Source organism: Phlebotomus papatasi, chromosome 3 (assembly GCF_024763615.1).
Source record: "Phlebotomus papatasi isolate M1 chromosome 3, Ppap_2.1, whole genome shotgun sequence".
Classification (NCBI taxonomy): domain Eukaryota; kingdom Metazoa; phylum Arthropoda; class Insecta; order Diptera; family Psychodidae; genus Phlebotomus; species Phlebotomus papatasi.
Window position 1 is genome coordinate 56,486,215 of NC_077224.1, and position 19,912 is coordinate 56,506,126.

General features: G+C 37.0%; 1 protein-coding gene across 1 annotated transcript; it reads right to left on the bottom strand.

Annotated features, from left to right (window-relative positions):
- Positions 1–3,930: 3,930 nt before the first annotated feature.
- Positions 3,931–19,874, bottom strand: LOC129806727 (collagen alpha-1(XI) chain-like). Its single transcript, XM_055855499.1, has 20 exons — positions 19,851–19,874; positions 13,351–13,740; positions 12,489–13,244; positions 12,243–12,431; positions 10,528–10,788; positions 10,273–10,470; positions 9,701–10,213; positions 9,429–9,635; positions 9,116–9,367; positions 8,875–9,055; positions 8,678–8,820; positions 8,400–8,616; positions 8,180–8,340; positions 7,736–8,005; positions 7,518–7,679; positions 5,409–5,652; positions 4,875–5,348; positions 4,597–4,781; positions 4,262–4,483; positions 3,931–4,093 (listed from the first exon to the last, which is right to left on the bottom strand). The coding sequence occupies exons 1-20, from the start codon at positions 19,872–19,874 to the stop codon at positions 3,950–3,952; spliced, it is 5,193 nt and encodes a 1,730-aa protein (XP_055711474.1). The 3' UTR covers positions 3,931–3,949.
- Between the last annotated feature and the right edge of the window lie 38 nt (positions 19,875–19,912).

The window sequence follows — 19,912 nt, forward strand, 5'->3', positions numbered from 1 at the left end:
GAATCGGTAATGAACCGCTTCATAACCGATAAATAATTTTTATACGAAATTCAATTAAATTACTCCTGAAGTGTATTTTGGGAAATATTTTGAGTGATTTATAAGTCGGTTCAAATCGGTTGTGAATCGGTAATGAACCGTTTATTTACCGATAAGTTAATTTTTGTTCGAATATAATTTTTATTACTTTTTAAACTATTTTGTGGAATTTATCGAGGGATTTATGAATCAATTCAAATCGGTTGAGTACTGGTAAACGTAAATGATGCGAAAGTACTTTTAAAACATCTAAGTCACGACTTCGAACATTTCGTAAAGCCTGGGACGCTTTGCCATCCCTTTTTCTTCATCAACATTGGGTTTAAGAATTTCAAATTGTGCTCTGTATAACATTTTTGGATTTAGGTTAGAGTAAAAGTTGTAGTTTGTGTAGACTAAGGTAAAGTATCCTCTATTCGACCGCCTCTCTATTCGACCACCCTAGGTTCCTCAGGTCGACCAGGTGAAATATTTATTCAAATTATTGACATTTGCAATAATATTTGGCAAATAGTTTAACATCATAGGGTCAGTTATTTCATAATTAATACAAATCAGTGAAAATATCATAGAAATTGACCATAGAATACTGAAAAAAACACTTTTACGAAGCGTTAGAACTATTTCTTAAATAAAAATTCGCAATTTTTCATCAATTTATGGCATTCTTATTGATATTCTTAATTGTTTTCTTAAGGAATTATTTCAATTATTATCCTTACAGATTACTTGAGAATTCAAATTTTGAGTCTAATCGCAAGTTGAGGACTTTATCTTTATTCTGTGCAAAAATTTTAGTTCTACGAGTAAGTTAAACATTAAATTTAAGGTCTTAAAATTGAAAGTGCATTTCAAATATAATTCCTCAATTCGACCTGTCGACGAATCATAGGAAGTGGAGCTTTTTCAGTTAAATGTTTTATTACTTTTGAATAAATTCATAAAACTGAGTTTTCCTATTTTATATTAATGATTGACTTAATTTTAAGTGTTATTCATGAAGTGTTAGAAAGCCAAAGTTAAATGCATGACTTTATAGTTTTGTGGTTTATTTAATTTCTTAGAAAAAATGGGTGGTCGAGTAGAGGAACCCCAGGCGGTCGAGTAAAGGCACTCTGATATCAGAGTGGTCGAGTAGAGGAACACATCGCATTTTTAAAACAGTTTAATTTTTTTGTAATTTAAAATTATATTATGTCTAAATGAAGTTCACCATAAGATAGATAAGGATCTATTCTATATAGTTTTATAAAACCCTATCAAAAAAGACAAATTATAACTGTTTTTTCATAAGTTTTTCACAAAACACCTCCTTAAGTGGTCGACATAGGGTCCTTTACCTTACTCCACTGCACTGAAGTGAATTAAGCTTAAAGCAAATATAGCCCTACTATTCCCTATCTCAAGTCCTTCAAAGTTCCATTATATCTTCACACTTTGGTGTAAAAACTTACGTTTCTTTATTTCTTATTGGAAAAGCATCTTTGCTAAAATAACAGCTAAACTAAAGCAGAATGATTGATATCTATTACAGATTTCCATGAGCCATGAGTTCGATTCTCATAGTGACCGATAAAAATATAAACAATTAAATGACCAATTTATAAACGTTCCGTTACCAAGTTTTTAATGTTTATTTTATCATATAATTCAGTGGAAATAAATATTCCAATCTGTAGATCTTAAAAATTCTTAATGAGATTTTGCAATAGAGTAATTTGCTGAAAGTCGCTCACACTGAAAGTTGGACTATGAAAACAATTTACAGCGCATAAATATGTACACAGAAAAAACATAATATAATATTTTGTAAAATTGTTTGTATGTTTGTGAATTCATATTGAGGACTACGAAATGTTCGTAATTTACGAGCATTTCGTTTTAAGCTGTTTTTCGGGATTTTACTTTGGATAAGAACACTGAGAGAAATCCGAAAAAGTTAAAATAACATTTCGGAAATGTTAATTTTACCCTGCTGTATTGATCCGAAATAGGTGTAAATATTACCCTTTTTAGGTGTATTGGGGTTAAAGTTAACCTTTTTCATGTTAATTTTACCCTTAAAAAGGTGTAAAATTAACATTAAAAAATGTTGATATATTTTTACACCTAAAAATGTTAAAATTATGAGGAAAAAAAGTTAATCGCACCCTCTTTTTTTCTCAGTGAAGGAAACGATCAAGATCCTTGTGTTTTTCTTAAGTGCCTCGTCGCACTACTCCCTCTTATTTGCGGATAATCTGCAGTTCGTAATTTTTGTCTCAGAAATAAAATTTAATTTTCATTAGTGCATTTCATAGTTAAAACGATTAAAACTAAGAAAACCCGAATGAAATCGTGAAATCGGAACTTTTTGTCAAGGTTTTTCAAAAAAGATACATTTTTGGGACAAAATTTTGACTTTCACATGCTCTAAAAAAAAACGAAAAATAACTTTTCAAAAATTCTTTTAGTTCAACCAGAAGAGAATTTAATTCTGAAGAGAATAAGTCTTTATTTATTTTATTGGGTCCATAAGTCTTTTCTTAATCTGTCCCGCAAATTCAACAAAATTTTAAAAATGAGAAGTGGAGAAAACACTCCTCATTAGCGCTCATTTGCTTTCGGCTCTGTTACTTTGAATGTACTTCGAATAAGCTTCTGAAATATTTATGGTATATTCTAGTTTATCTATCGATTTAAACAATAAAAAAATTTGGACCACTTTTGACCTTCCAATTGACACTTCCCCCTTATGGCTTCTACACACTAGAGAAATTTATGTTCATATTGAAGCAAATTCCCTACGCTTGTGTAGGAAAAACTCTTTAATATGGACATAAATTTCTCTAGTGTGTAGAGGCCATTAAGGATGAGTAACATTCTCAAAAATTTGCGCAAAATTTTCTTCCTATGCCGCCGCTGACCACTTGACGCGCATTTTTTGTACTTTTACAAATATTTGTTCGTAAATGTTCGTAAACACATAAAAATGTTTGTAAAATTTCGTCATTTGTTCTTAAATGTTCTCCAGGCAAACAAAAATTTACGAACATTTGTTGTGTGTTTACGGCCATTTAGGAACAAATGTTTGTAAAAGTACGGAAAATGCTAGTGAAGTGATCATGTTACGAACAATGTTCGTGAAAAAAGTACAAACTTTTACGAACTTATTTGTGGGTTATACAATTTGCGAGCATTTCGTAAGTCCCCAATAGGAATTCACAAACATTTACGAAAAATTTTACAAAATATTTTTTCTGTGTAGGAGAATGCTTTCAGGCTTCGCACACAATCTAGTTTCGAACATTTCATTTTTTTCATATTCCTTCAATTTTCTTATTTTGTTGCAAACCCCCAAAAAGAGTTGCTACAAAGAAGAATCTTTCACGGGAATATATTTAGTATAAGAGGTTCACAAAATTCAAATATCAATTTTATGAGTAAGGAACTTTATACAGTCGCACCCCCATTGCAAAAATGTCGTCTTCTTTGGCAAACAAATAGAGAGGGGAGCTATGGAAAATGGTTATCCTAAATTGATTTTTCCCTTCTGGTGTTGTGTCTCTCCCATCTTGTCTGTGTATTGGCTTTATGAGCGGCAATATTGTAAATCTCATAAGCTCAAGTGGTTGTCTCCCGGAAAAGAAAGGGGAGGGATTCCTTGGAGCAAATTGTGAATAAAATCGATTTGTTTGGTTGGATTTTCTTTTTATTGTGTGCGAGGCTTTGGAAAATGTCGTATCATGCGAATGGGGAAAGACGGTTTTCTTTTTTCATGCAGCAAAATCTCAATAAGTAGATTTTTAGGGACAATTTGCAAATGTTCAGTGTTCAGTATTATATAGGAATGGGATGCGGATGGAAGGGAGGGGCTTTTTGAAATATAATTTACAAAAAAAAAGAATCCTCTTTTCCTATGAAACGATGTTTATTTGAAACAAACAGGCCCTACATGAAAGCCAAAAGCTTGATTTGGCAATCCATAGTCGATGGGGTAGAAATCGATAATTGGCAAATAATTGAGCTTTTTGGTTTTCACCTCAAATACAGTTTCGCTGTTGCTCTTTCCGGACTTTGTTGGGGGGATGAAAAGAAAGAAAGAAAAAGGTTGTAAGAGATCGAGGAAGTAAAAAGAAAAAAAAGAAAATGAAGAAAATCGAGGGTGTGAGATATTGATTAGTGTGGGAATAAATGTCATGAGATGAGGATGTTGGAAATTTAATAGAGAGACAGGACTTACCTTGCATCCGTCGAAGAGAACATTTGGGGATATTGCTGGATTGTCATGAGTTATTTCCACTTCATTATCACCCATGAATTTAATCGCTGTGTCATACTTCTGGAGTTTCTCATTGAACCATGGGGCGCTATTGATGCATGTGTAGGTGAAGTTTTGAACACCCTCCTGGGAGAGAAGTCGCAAAAAAGTCATCTGAACTAATCCTGTCGTATCGTATGTAATCTACAAGGGAAATTTGGAACGGGGTCAATATTGGAGGGAGTGAGAACTTTTCCAAATGTATCTTAAAATTGAGGAAAAAACGGAAAAAAAGATAGGGGGAAATTGTTGCGTACTTGAAAACCACCTCGAAGATTTGAATACCAATCCGTTCTGTCATTCTCTCGACGCCAGGGAATATTTTGCATCTGGGAAGTGTGAACATCAGGAAATACACATGTTTCTCCTTGGGCTGTTAGGTTGCAAAAGACATAAATCGCATCATCAATCATCCCCAGGTTCGGATCAATCCAGTACCATCCTGTCAATTTTTTGAGAAAAGAATTAATCACCCATTCCTCCGGAAAAAAAAAACAGTCCCCAACCCCTTCCTAAAACCCCCTTCTAGCCTCACCATTGGCAAAACTTGGATGGCCATAGTAGAGGTCTTTGCACGATCGTGCTGGATTGTCCCTTGTCCCAAGTGGTTTTCTGATTCTCTCCAACTCCAGGCGCATAGCATGAATTGAGCTATACATGTCAAGGAATTGAGCACTCAAATCATCATTCTCTACTTTTCTCCTCGGACCATTCTTCCTCCCTGAAGGCTTTGTCACTCCCATAAATTCATTCAGCTCGTCATCATCCATGTCCATCAATTTATCTATCATCTCGAGATCTCTCTTTGCCCTGTCCTCGCCTTTTGTCGGTGAAAACTCATTCAATTGGAAAAGAAGTTCAGGTGGCAAAAGGGGTGGCTCTGCTTGAGGACCAGGAGGTCCAGGTGGTCCAGCAGGACCTGTTTCACCCTTATTTCCAGCCACACCTTCAGATCCCTTAGGACCAGGAGGTCCAGCTGGGCCAGGTTCACCAGGAGGCCCGTCAGATCCTTAAACAAAATAAGCCCCCTCAAAATCTAAATCCTTTCAATTAAATATTCAGTCTTTACCCTTCAGTCCCATCATTCCCATCTTTCCAGTCTCCCCTTTGGGTCCAGGGGCTCCCATTGTCCCCCTCAGGCCCATATTACCCTTCTCCCCTGGCTCTCCAATTCTTCCGGGTTCTCCAATAAATCCTCGGTGACCCTTAAAGCCACGCAAACCGCGTGAGCCTTTTTGACCTTTCGGACCTACGTCACCTATTTTTCCAGGAAGCCCATCTTTGCCCTCTTTGCCTGGAGGGCCCACATCTCCCTAAAAATAATATTTTTTAAGCAGTGCACCTCAAGAGGTTATGTTGAAATTAACCTAAAAGATCATCATATTTTAATATGGAAAAGCTAGAACTATTCCTGATAGATTCTAATTTTTATCACAATTTCTGTTATTCTGAGTAAAATTGAAGGGAATTAATTAATCTAGCACGTTAAGATAGGATAAAAGCTACAAGTATTAAATTTTGAGAGTTTCAGATTAGACATAATAATAACCTCATTTCTCTGGATTCTTCATATTCTAAATCTAAATGGATTGAAATTTTAAGCCAGTGATAAGCCTAGATCAGCTTATATGCGATTCCTTCATTACAAATTTGAATTGTGGCAAACTAGAACGATATTTATACATAAATAATACAAATTTCGTTTAATAATCCTTAAACTTTATGTAACTTATTATTGTTATTAATAAGGAAAATTGGATGAGAAATGCATAAAAGTGTCTGAAAATCTTTAAAGTCGATTTTCTCGGAAACTATGAGCGATAAAGGCTTTAAACTTTACATCCGTTTATAGCCTCTGTCAGCAACCCGTGAGAATCCGCGAAAATATTCATTCCCCACGAAAAATATGCGTCCCACGGAAATCCGCGAAAAGATACACAACCCGCGAAGATCCGCGAAAAACATCGCGCCCCGCGAAAACAAACACGCCCCGCGAAAACAGATACACGCTGCGAAAATCCGCAAAAAAATAGGCGCCCTACGAAAATCTGCGAAAAAATTTACGTCCCGCGAAAAGTATTCGCGTCCTGCGAAATCCGCAAAAAAATAGGCGCCCTACGAAAATCCGCGAAAAAATACTCGCTCGCGAAAGTCCGCGAAATAATACGTGAATACCCTGTGAATTTCAGCTCTATCTCAGCACTTTGAGAAAATCCGAGGATTACAATACGTGTGATTAGAATGAATCACACCTAAAAAGTTAATTATGTACTAAGTCTGAATTTTATTATAACATTTTTTCTAATTAAAAATTAGCAAATTTAATAGAAAATTAGGGTTAGATTTCAAATGTGATATACTTTGGAGTACAACAATATGCTGAAAATAATTTAACATTATACTATAAGATTTTTTATTTAATTTCTTATGATCAAACTTGTGAAAAAATAAATTATTCAAATAAGAAGTTTGAGGTTGCAAGATTTTTCTTTTATAGGTTAAGTCTAGTGTTGGAAACGCGAGCGCCAACTGGCGGAAATATTTGAAGGTTTATTATGTAAGCCCTTCCGGCACATTTGTCAGTCTTTTTGTGAAAATCATGGCGTGACGTGCAGTTGTGTAATTCTTTTGGGAAAGGAATTTGCGTAAGTTAGGATATTAGGTTAGTGAACTCCTTGGGAGACGATCAAGCTAAGTCCTGAGTCAGGATAAAGAGTCTTATAACTTGGTAGGTTGAAAGAGAAAAATTAGAGAAATTCAATATGGCGATAGTATGAAAATTATTAAATTACAGGTTGTAAACTCGTGAAATAGCTTGAGGTTGATGGAAGCAAACGGAGGCCATTTGTGTTAAAGTAAGAATTGAATTATCTTGTTTAAGGAAGTGAATTGAAATGTAGGTTATATTTTAGGAACCATCAACACATTAACACATGCAAATAAACACAATTATTTATTGAAATATTCAGCCAATCAACCGCCATAATTAATCAAGTCCTTGCAGTCCGCTACGCGTGAATTCAGTTGATGAAAATAAATACACTCCACCAACTCTTGATTTTGTTTGAGCCAGGGCACTTGGTCCCCAACATCTAGCATAACCTCACATTTTACAATTAATTCTAAAATTCTAGCAAATTAATAAAACGAGACCAAATATATTTTTGGAAGTACTCACAGCTGGACCAACTGGTCCGAGATTTCCTGGTGGACCTACAGGTCCTGGTAGTCCCTGAGGTCCAGGAATTCCTGCTTCTCCGGGAACACCCTGCAGTCCAATATCACCCTTCTCTCCTGGTTGTCCAGGGGAACCTTGAAGTCCAGCTGGACCTTCAGGACCCTTTAAAATCCCAAAGTTAAAAGATAAAGTTAACAACAACTTTCAGCCTAACTCACTTGACGCCCTGGAGGTCCTTGATCCCCAGCCTTGCCTATAGGTCCTATTTCACCTGGCAATCCAGGTTCACCTGCAGCTCCAGGCTCGCCAGGTTTTCCTGTGTCGCCCTTAATTCCTGGCAAACCGGGCTCTCCGGGATTACCAGGGAAGCCTGGTGGACCAGGAGGTCCTTTTGAGCCCTCAATGCCAGCTGGACCAGGTTTCCCCGGTGCTCCAGGTACACCGGATTTTCCTTCTTCGCCTTTTGGTCCAGGAGCACCTCTATCACCCTGAAATTGCAATATTCCACTAAATCGGCGGCAATAGTCTTACGAGGAAAATGGTGGAAATGTGGCGCAAGTCAGAAAACGCGCGAATGTGTTGAAAATGAGGGGAGAAAATTGAAAACACCCAATTGAGGGTGTTTCCCGTCGGCATTGAGTTGAAATCGACAGAAAACTCACATCTTTTCCAACTGGGCCAATTGGACCCGGCGGACCTGCAGGGCCTGTTTCACCAATTTTACCCTGTGGTCCAGGTGGTCCAGGGCGCCCTCTTGCACCTTCAGGACCTCTTAGTCCACGCCTTCCGGCCTCTCCAGGTGGTCCAGCGGGACCAAGAGCTCCTAAAAATTGGGAGAAATTGCTTATTGCGAACTATACAAGATTTTTCGTACTAACTCACCAGGAAGTCCATCATCGCCTCTTTCTCCTTTTGTACCCGAAGTACCGGGAAGACCTTGAGGGCCAACAGGACCTCTAGAGCCAGGTAAACCGACTGGTCCATCTTCTCCCTTGTGCCCACGATGACCAACATCACCTGGAGGGCCCTTTTCACCGGGAACTCCTGCAACGCCAGGCTCTCCACGCGGTCCTAAAGACCCCGGTGGACCCATAGGACCCTGATAACGCAAGAGTTCTCCATTAGAGTAAAAAATAAAATCAATGTTACGTTGTACTCACAGCTTCACCTTGACTGCCCTTGAATCCCTTTTCACCCGGCGGACCAATTTCACCCTTATCCCCATCTTCACCCGGAGCCCCAGCAGGACCTGGTGGGCCAGGCAATCCACGCATTCCCATAACTCCATCTCTCCCCATTGGTCCTACGAAAAATCTTTGATTTAGACCTAGAATAATGACTGGAAAGTCTGCCTTACCTGTGGCTCCTTTTATTCCCACTTCACCCTTTGCTCCAGGAGCCCCAGCAGGACCTGGAGGACCTTGTCGTCCTTCTGGTCCCGGAGGTCCTTCTCTACCAGCTTCACCTTGTTGTCCTTTGTCCCCAGGAAGTCCTGGGACGCCTGGAAGACCGGATTCGCCTTTTAAACCTGCCAAACCCTATTAGATTAAATTGGAATAGAATCTTTATTGGGATATTCATGATATTTTTTTATCTACCGGTTGTCCAGTATGTCCCCTCTCGCCGGGAAATCCTGGCAGACCTGCTGGACCAGTATCACCTGGTTTTCCAATTGGACCAGGAGGTCCTGGAAAACCATCTTTTCCAGTATCGCCTGGTAATCCAGCTTCACCTGGCATTCCTGGTGGACCAGGTTGTCCAGCTTCACCCTGTGGGCCGGGTTCGCCGACTTGTCCTGGTGGTCCAACCACTCCAATATTTCCCGGTGGTCCTTGGTTCCCCGTAGCACCCTAAAATTATGTTAAACTTTCTAATTTCAATTTAATTTGTTTTAAGTTATTTTAAAGTTACCGGAGGGCCTCTTTCTCCTGGTGGTCCAGGAATTCCGTCTTTTCCATTGACACCAGGAGGACCTGGAAGACCTATGAATCCTCTAGGACCTTCTGGCCCCTGAGATCCAACTTGACCTGCTTGACCTGGAGGTCCTGGTTGACCTGTATCTCCCTTTGGGCCCGGAACACCTTCAGATCCTGCTCTTCCTCGTGCTCCTCTCATTCCCTAAGAATTTGAACATCCTCAGTCATGAAAATTAATTAGAAAACTCATAACTTTTTTGGTCTTACTCTTGGTCCAACTTGTCCTCTCTCGCCAGGGATACCTGCATGCCCTCTTTCTCCTTTATGCCCTTGATTTCCCTGAGCACCAGTTGCTCCCTTATCTCCCTTGTCGCCTGCCACACCAGGATATCCTGGAGGTCCTTGTACACCTGGACGTCCTGGCGGACCTGGTGATCCTACACTACCAACTTCACCACGGGGCCCTTCAAATCCTTTAGGACCTTCTGGACCCTCAACACCAGGAGCACCAGCATTTCCAGGAGTTCCTCTGTCTCCTGGCGTACCCAAGTCACCCTTTTCTCCGTCAGCTCCTCTGTCGCCCTTGTCACCTTTGTCACCAGGAAGGCCTCTTGGGCCATCATCCCCTTTTACACCTCTCTGACCGGGAAATCCTATAGGACCCTGAACTCCTTGAGGGCCCGTGTGGCCTTTTTGACCAGTTTGACCAGGGTTTCCAGGCCTTCCAGCTGTCCCTTCCACTCCCATTAATCCAGGAAGTCCCGGCTTCCCCGGAGGACCCTAAAAAGTCAGAATGTAGCTGATGTTCAGTACAGTTCTAGATGGAATTTTGTACTTACAGCAATTCCAGGTGGGCCAGGATTTCCTTGAGGACCTGGTATACCAATTGGTCCTTGAACTCCCAATTGTCCAGGTGGTCCAGGTTGTCCTGTACCTCCTTGATTTCCCTTAGCTCCTGGTGGTCCTTCAGTTCCGGGGATTCCAGGACTTCCGGGAGGTCCTGGAAAACCGCGTGTCCCTGGAAAACCTCTAGGCCCCTAAAAAAAACTCCATTACCTAGAAAATCGATTAGAATCTTCAAAAAAAAATCATACCATTTCACCGGGCAATCCTGGTAGACCAGGAGGTCCATCTTCTCCCTGAATACCATCATGACCAGGTTGTCCTTTTGGTCCTGTAGGCCCTGTTCTTCCTCTATCGCCCTTCAGGCCGCGTATTCCCATCATTCCTGGTGGACCTGGTTCACCCTTTTGCCCCATAGGACCGGAAACACCTCTATCACCATCCCTACCTGCCCTTCCTCGTCTTCCCTCCCTGCCTGGTGGCCCCATTGCCCCACGCAATCCTCGAGGACCCTGGAATATTGTATATTGATTTTGGCTCTTACAAAAAAAGGATGTAGGGTAGCGGCATTACTTATGGCCACATCAAGGACATATTTGCTCACAGCTTCTTTTCTTTATGACCAATTGAGATAAAATTTCAACTGTAATTTCTTGAAAGTACCTCCTTCCGATATATCCAGGTGAATTTAGCAGAAAATTCTCTTAAAGTAAGATTTTTTCAACAATGTAAAATTCATAACTTGTGGCCACTTTTACAAACTTATGGCCGCTCGTGGAATGACTTATGGCCACAATGTAAAATGATGCAAAATAAACTTAGAAAAAAAAATTTGAATGCAAATGAAAAGAAAAAGACTTTAGGTAGTTTCAAATGTTTTTATTATTTTTTTCTTAAGTTTTTATAGTTTTTATTCATGATTATAGCCATTGTAGCATTGTATTATTAATTGCTTCTCATTCTTCTATTTACTGAGGCTTGCAATTCGTTTTTCATAATGAAAAATTCATATTTGACTGCATGAAAAACCCACTTCATAATTCCCTCTGTCTCCTTTTGTAAAGGCATTGTGAAAGCCTTCGTGGTCTGATATTTCTTCCGGATGCTTCCCGGAGACTTTATTGAAGAGAGTTGTGAGAGGAATGTGATACACCTGAAATACTTTGGTTGCGTTCATTGCATTATCAATGTCTTTTAATGCAGTTGAATATTGAGGTTCGTTTTGGTTTCTTTATATTTTTTTTACTGGTATCATTGTCCTAGAAGAGAGAAAAACAAAAGTTAGGTTATCTGTAACAAAATACAAATTCATGAGATAAATCTGCAACTCTCGAGTAATCTTGAAATCAAATTTTATACCACATTTATTTATAAACAATTTTATATTACAATTTCATTACTTACCTTAAATTTCATTAAATTTTTGCCAGAAAACACCAAACTATTGAATAAAAACAATACAATTAACAACTCTACAAATCAAATAGTGGCACATGTGAGGGCACCACACGTCAAATACCGTGGCCACAAGTCCTTAATCCTATCAATTTGGTTATAACTTATGGCCCCATCTTAATTTTATATTTGTTGTTAAAAAATTTATCAAAATTTAATAGTAAAAGAACATATAGTTATTAAGGAAAAAAGTTTTAAAAACTAGTACTAAATATTTGCGATTGAAGATGTTAAAATTTTTTAAATCGTTAGTAAATTTCTTAACTATTCGACGTATTTTTAATCGTCATCCGCATCAGTAAAATATTTTCCTTAAATTGTTTATTATTGTACCGAAATATTACAGTAAATCAATTTAAAATTTTCATTTAATGATAGCACACCAAATATTGGTAATTTTGTGGTTCTTTGAAATCATTTTGTGAGAAAAAATTGAAGATTTCTGGGAAGAGGCCACAAGTATAGACTGGCCATAAGTAATGCCACCACCCAATTAAAATGTTTCACTTACAGGTTCACCAGCATCCCCGGGTTCTCCCTTGCTGCCTTCAACTCCAGGAGGTCCTTGGGGTCCTGGTATCCCCGTCAGTCCCATAGGTCCATCGGCACCTCGCATTGCTGACATGTGCTGTGTCAGCATATGCCTAAAGGTCTCCACTTGAGAATCTGGCCCTTTGTCGTTTCCAATAGCTTGATTGATCTAGCCGAAAAATCGTTTAGAATGTTCTTTTGATATTTTCTACGCTCAAGCACTTACGGGAATCATGAAAACATGTCCTGGTGGTCCGGGAAGTCCGCTTTGTCCATCTCTTCCATCTCTCCCAGGTTCTCCCTTTTGGCCCTTTTCCCCAGGTGGGCCTTCAATGTATCTGATGGTCTGAGTTGTTCTACCGAAGATGTCTGGGGAAAGTCTTGAAGAAGTTCCATTTCCTGCAGAGGATTCTCCCTCGAGAGTTGCGTTGAAACTTGATGATGAAAAATCTCCCGAACTTGTTGAAGAAGAAAAACTTCCTAGACTTCCGTTGGATGAATACCCTCCGCTTAGTCCTCCCAGAGGCAATAGACTACTACCAGTTGAAGATATTGGAGCTCCACTTGCTCCAAAGCTGCTTCCTAGAGAGGAAGAAAACCCCCCGCCTCCACTAGATGAACTCCATGAGGAGCTTGAATAGTGCGATCCGCCAGACGGCCCACCAGACAGTGTTACATTGAATTCAGTTGAGTTGACTGTCTCTTCGGGAAACTCCCTGATAATGGTGACATTGTCGTCATCAAAATCATAGAGATCATCGTAGGAATCCCACTCGCGGGCAGTTTCAGCTTGCACAGCTGAATCATGTAGCGTGGAATTTGTTCGTGACGCCATTCCCAATTGGTTCTCCTTTCTGTTTACGCTGAGATAAGGAGAGGTCGTCTGATAGTGGTCACCATTGCATAATGGGGCATGTTTGGCGGAGCACACTTGATAAGCCTCATCTGGTGTGTCGGCAATCTTGAAAAGTTGAATATCCCCCTGGAGAGAGACACAATCGCATCACAAAACATGGAAATTTTCCTGGTAGGGGAATTGTGTTACTTCAGAGATTATGCAAATTCTTGAGATTTATACAAATTCTCACCGTAAAGTAACCCTCTTCCTCCATCAGTTGAACCCCAATTAGAATCAATCCATCTGTTGCTATTGTCGCATTGACTTTTCGCGGAAATCTCTTGGTGATTTCCCTGGTGCAATCTGCCAAGAGTGTTATGGAATCTCCCTTGACACTCAAGCCCAATCTATGCCATTTTTCGTCATTGATATTCAATGGGAATTGCACCAGAATTGGATCACTTAGGGGATCATTCATGTCCTGATAGTAGAGAGCTATCTCTGATCCCACAAGGATTGCCAAAACTTCCTCGCTTTCCGATGAGTAGATGGAAAAGAGAGGTACGCGACTTGGCGTGGAGGTTCGGGTGCGTAGGCCTAAGAGTACTGAGAAATCCTTAGGAAATCCTCTAGGGAAGATCTGTAGAAGAGTTTAGGCATTCATAGCAAGTTAGAATAAGCATGAGAGACTGAATACTAAAATTTTCACGAATATCTTGCATTACTTTTGAAAAGTAGGGGGAAATAGGGCACCTTTGAATGTGGGGAAGCTTCGAAATTGGGATTTTTTAATTATTTTTAAATAAAATTGAGCCTTATCATGATATAATTTAGCTGCAGAAACAGATTGAGAAGCTAAATTACGTTATGAGATGGCTCAGTTCCATTGAAGCATTGGAGAAAAATCACTATTTTAAAACTGCCCCACTTCCTCAATTAAGATAATTTCTCAATGTTGATAATAAGAATAATGAAAAAAATAAACATTTTTAATTAAACGTTTAATATGAAACGTAGTTATTTAAACATGCATGTTTCGCAGAACGAATAATAGATGCTGTTCCGTTATTTGGTTACCATTAGAAATGATAAGGACTTAAGCTTAAGGACTAGAAAATCCAAAAGTATCTTTAACGAAAAAATTAAAAGGAATATATTTTTATTATAGATGTTTTATTTGTCTTGTCTTATTGATATTGTGCGAAATGTTACTCATAAAATCAAAATCTTGTGCTGTTAATGATACTTCTTCACTCGAGAAGATCATAGACTATATTTGAACCAAAAATTGTTAAGATTGGCATTTTATTTGTTTTTATTTTTAATCGGTATTTAATTCGTGTAGTATCACATAAAATTCGTACATAGATTTAAAAACCTTTAGAATTTTAATTTAGAGTAAGTATGCCAAATTTCGGCCAGCTTGCAATTTCGGCCACCTTTTTTGTTCCTCGAATTTCCATGAACTTTTAGATTTTACGTACTCTAGAGATTATACAATGCAAAAGAATAACAAAAAATGTAGCTTCGACAAACGAGATGACGTAAAAAAATATTGGGAGAATTCCCGAAGGGCAAGGAACTATGAGAATGAAGGTGGCCGAAATAGGGCACCAAAGCTATATCTACATTTTTATTCATTTAAAATGTATTAAGAATGATTTTACAGTAAATAAAGACGGTAAACTCTTTACAAGGTTCCCAGCAACACTCTTTCAGAAGAAAGAATAAAAAATCAATTTGTATATTTAAAATATTACATTTCAAACTTGAGACTTTGACGCTTGCATGCAACTTTGCCGAAATTTGGCACACTTACCCTAACGTTCACAAAATAGACAAAACCATGAAATTTATATAATAAATTAACCTAAAAAAACAGCTTCTTTACGGTATAATCCGTAACAATTTAGGCAAGACTGGCATCACTGTTTTGGGAATTAGCACAATTAAAAATTCTTGAAATGCAAATCTGAAAAATTTTAACATTTTACTCTTGATGAATATACCATTGCATAACACATGCCCTAAAAAGGAGAGCTGTAATTTTTCATTTTAATTGGATTTAAAATTAATTCAGATTTTACATTTTTTAAATTTCTTTTTTCAGTAAATATTGTTATCTTAAGTCGGTCAACAGTAGTAAAAAAATTAAAATCGTATTTTTTAGATTCCATTTCAAGACGACTTACACCAAAGACTGCGATGAAATTAGCCCTAAATTCGATTTTTAGACAATTCAATCTCAATCTAATGTGTCTGTATCGTCTGTGTAAATGACCTCAATGATTGCTGTTGATGGAATATTAAATTTTACAATTTCATCTAGCAGTATATCGCACAAAATTTCCACCTTTCAACCATCGGATACAACTTTTTTAAGGATATCGCAGAGTACATAATATTAGTAGCGTTTCAATTTTTATATAAAATTATAGATATCCTGAATCCTAAATTCTTAAATTGACATGTTCAACATTTTACTAATTTTGTAGTTTTTTTTTTATTAGTATTTATTTATTAGTACCTATATATGTACACGTAAACGTACACTGAGTACAACTCATGCAATGATATTTTTAATTGCAATTAATCAAAAAGTTATTTTTATTAAACAATAATAAAAAATGCTCTTTAGTCAACCTACACGATGTGTGCACTTTGCGAAATATCTGAATCAAATCCTGAGAAAATTTAAGTATTTTAGTAACTGTTTCTATGGGACATTGAACTAATAAGAAACAGCAATACTTTCTTTTTAGTTTTGTTTCTAAAAACCTATTCACATAATGAAAATTTTAGTAATATTTCTCCAGAAATAAGTCTATTAGTGGCTCTTTGGAAAATTAAAACCGAAAAATTACGAGTACTTTACCACATTACCAAATGGGGCCGATGCATGCGGATTGAAAATTTCAAGACCTTTTAAAAAAAAATCCAATTAAGCAAATCGGTTTAAAAAAGAGCCCTCCAGAATGCATAAACTTTCACATTGGAAAATTCGATGTAGGGGAATGTAGGCAGGCTTCACACGTGTGAGCTTTCGAATGATGCGAATTTTCTCTTTATTTCCAAAGATTTGGTTCCGCATTTCTTAGCCATAAGTGAAGTATTCATGAACCTTATCTTCATTGTAAAAATAGGCAGCCAAGCCCTTCTTTCCTAGGTGTTAGGATCACAAATAGAAAATTTGCCCAAAATGGGTAATTTTGATGGCACACATTTCATTTTATTTTTCATAGTTAAACTCATTTCTAAAAAAAATCACTTACACCGTGGATGAAGAGTATACTTGAGATGATATTTACGTAATAATTTTTTTTGCATCGGAGAGAAATTATTTCCACGGTGGCAGAAATTCGCAAGTACTACACTGTATGTGGTTTCAAACACTGAATGTGTGAGCGTTCGCACATCCATTAGATAACTCCACCTTGAAAATCATAACCTCACTAAAGTCTCATAAGCCACAGTGAGACATTCGTGGTCATTTTCTCTTCGACAGGCGTATAGTCTCCTTCTCATCTCCATGAGACGACGGTTATTGACAGTGTAAACCGTGTGAACATGTTCATAGTCGATTTTTCGATATTCATTTGGAAGAAAAAACAGTGCTCCAGAAAATGTGAAAAAATGTGTTTTAAGGATCTTCTTTTAGTGCAGTGATAGTTTCCGCGGGTTCACGGGGGTGCAGTATAACAATCGGAAAATAATGTTTAATTGTAGATAAAAGTTATTTTGAGAAAAAAAAGCATTGACGAACCCAAACCCCCATCGTGTGAACGCTGCCCCCGGGGGCAAGAATCGCACAAATCGTCATATATTTTACATTTTCCTGTCCAGAAAAAATTAACAATTCTGTGATAGTGAACTAGGCATGCATAGAAAACTAAAAGATCAGAGAACTTTTTGGTGTAGTGCAATTCACTGCCCATTTTACAGTTTAGTCAGAAAAAAGTCCTGAATATGAAACACGAAAAAATGTGCGAAGGCTGCCTACATTCCCCTAGAAAAATTTTGTCGGTCATAGATATGTATGTATGAACGAAATGTTCACTTGGTACTCAGAGTCCCAAAGGAGGCGAAAAACTTAACAGAGTCTGCCCTAATTCATTAAAACTTTAAAATCTATATTTTCTTTAAATATCTAATACCCAGTTTATTTTCATTTTATATCGCTTTAGAAAGAGAATTAGGTATATGACGCGTTTGTAATCCAAAATTTAGTTACACTTTTTCGAGATTCTCCCGGAACCATGAAAAGTTTTAAAAAGGCTAATTACTATGCTCCCTTGGATTGGAAAAATCCTTTTTCGTCAAAAATCTCTTGTTAAGGACCTAAACCTTTAAAAAAAAAAAGGTGAAAAGGATGAATAAAATTGGCTTGATTGTTATTTTACGGTCAGGAAATGGCTATTTGTAAAATTTTTCGTCAAAATGGAGCATTTTGAATTATATGCATAAGTTCGTAAGACATCCAAGCGTAAATTTCAACAGATAATCTTTCATTAGCAAAATAATTAGTATAATTAAGGAACTAATCTTCATTAATCTTAACAATTGTCTTCCAAAGATATAAGCTTATCAATTTCATTTTTTTAAGGAAGAGCCTTTTTTTTATTAAGAAAGTACGCAATGTGGTTTTAGATAGCTTTCGTTTAGTTAATATTTTCTGAGCCCTAAACTATTCTGTAGGGCTTGGAACAAATTATACAATCTGAAGGATCAATATCTGAAGAATATTTTAGGTGCTGGAGAATTGTCTTTTTCAACTCCTATATTTTTTTTCAGCATCTGTTATTCGAAGCACGATTTAGTGTTTTGATCTTGGGTGATTATCGGCTTAAGTGACGCATTTTCAATCTAATGAATTGGCCAGAGTGCTTATCTTTTATGATCGTTTAATTGCGTTAGAGTAACTCAAAGTGAATAATTTCCCTGAAATCCCACAAATTCACAGGAGCACTTTCAATAAATGCAAATCAGCTTCTTCATCAGACTTAGTTTTTTTTCAGGACCTCTTGCACTTGAAGTTGTTGTATTAAATTTATTTCTAATTTTCTGTTACCAATTGATCCAAAACAGGCCCTTTATCGTAATGTACGAGGAGAGAAATGACCATTATTTTATACTGTTTACCTTATCCGATTCAGTAAAAAGATCTAAAACTCATGAATTGATCTTGAAAATCTATCCAATCTTTTTTAAATGGCGAAATATGGTCGAGAGTGTTTTCCAACATTTTAACAGACCCTTCAATTACTATCAACAAATTTTCTTCCATTAGGACACTTACAATATCGTCATCATCATCAATGTTAGAAACCGTTTAAAATGGGGTTGATTTTTATAAGGACAAATCCCTATTTCGAAATTTTCCAAGCCGCTTTTAATCATTCTGAGAGCAAGGACACGATCGCCTAAATTACATTTTTATGCAAGTCCATCACTTAGGAGAAAGTACTCTCCCACGGAACGTTATGCTTTTGAATAATGTGAATTTTCTTTTATTTTTCCTTAGAGGCTTACACATTTCTATTAAATATTAGTTGGTGTATCATAAATTTTTGATAATTTAGTGTAAATCTCTTACGAAAAACAAAAGAATTTTACATTATTCGAAGACATAAACGTTCGAAAAGAGAGCACTTTCCGCTACGTATTTCTAAAATTACACTATCAATGCTGCAAATTCACCTTTTTATTCCTTATTTTGTGAAAGTCCTCCAAAGTACATAATCGACTTATTGGAAAGATACTGGGCATTGAATTGAAGTGATAGGACACTATAATCTTTTCAGTGTATGCAAAAAAAGTACACAAAAATGTTGCTAGTAAACCACATAAAACCCTTTAACAAGATTCGTGCAGAAGTCCCTCGTCGAACTTTTGCAATCATCCAATACATTTCCAATTGATGTTTAGGTAAATTGCATCAAAATGCTTTATTTTGATGAAAATTTCTCATAGTAGGTACATAATAGGTCATAATCGACCAAACTTGCCTATTTTTGTATATTTTAACTGTATCCCAAAAAAATCCTTATATATACTATTTATTTGTTTATTTTTGGCACATAGGGAAGAACCGGCGTGTTTGAGACACTTTTTTTTACGTTTTGACCTTAAGAATTATTACCTAAACACAGAAACTTATCTTGAAAATTTCTATAGAACTTAGAATACTCACTAAAATTTATTATTAAAATAGCACGATTAGTGTTTTTCGTCACATTTATTTAAATAATGAAAGAATAATCCACCGCATCTTAAACATGCAGGCTCTCCCCTTGCTTTAACTACATTTTATTGTAACATTTACATTTTTAGGGATTTTTTTTCATTTAGGACCTTAAGATTGCATTAGATTTGGAATAACAATTGGGGTGGTATAGTCTTTTAAAAGTCATGCTCAAGGGGAACGTCAAATACTGAAGTCTTTAAAGTTTTGTTCCAAATTAGCAAAATTAAGCTAAAAAAGTGTTTTTGGTTCTTTTTATGGTCTTTATGCAAGAAACATTGAAACTTTTGGTTAAATTCACCAAAAAAACACGTCAATTCGAATTTATTTATTAAAAAAAAATGTATTTTGTTCAGTAAACATTTCACTGATAATTTCTAATCAAGAAAATGTTGAATAATTTGTGACGCTATCTTTGGCTGTAATAACCCTTTCTCAATGTTCCAACATAGAAATAATCTTGTGAACGGAGCTTATAAATAATTTAGCAAGAAGAAAAGCTTATTCACCTCAGACGTTCCCACAGTCAACATTGTGTCCTTTCCCAGGGAATAAGCTGAAGATTCCGATA

Coding starts and splice junctions, on each gene's coding strand:
- LOC129806727 (XM_055855499.1), bottom strand. CDS start 19,874: ATGTTGACTGTGGGAACGTCTGAG. Junction 12,432..12,488: donor GACATGTTTTCATGATTCCC/GTAAGTGCTTGA, acceptor TTTTTCGGCTAG/ATCAATCAAGCTATTGGAAA. Junction 5,349..5,408: donor GGGAATGATGGGACTGAAGG/GTAAAGACTGAA, acceptor ATTTTGTTTAAG/GATCTGACGGGCCTCCTGGT.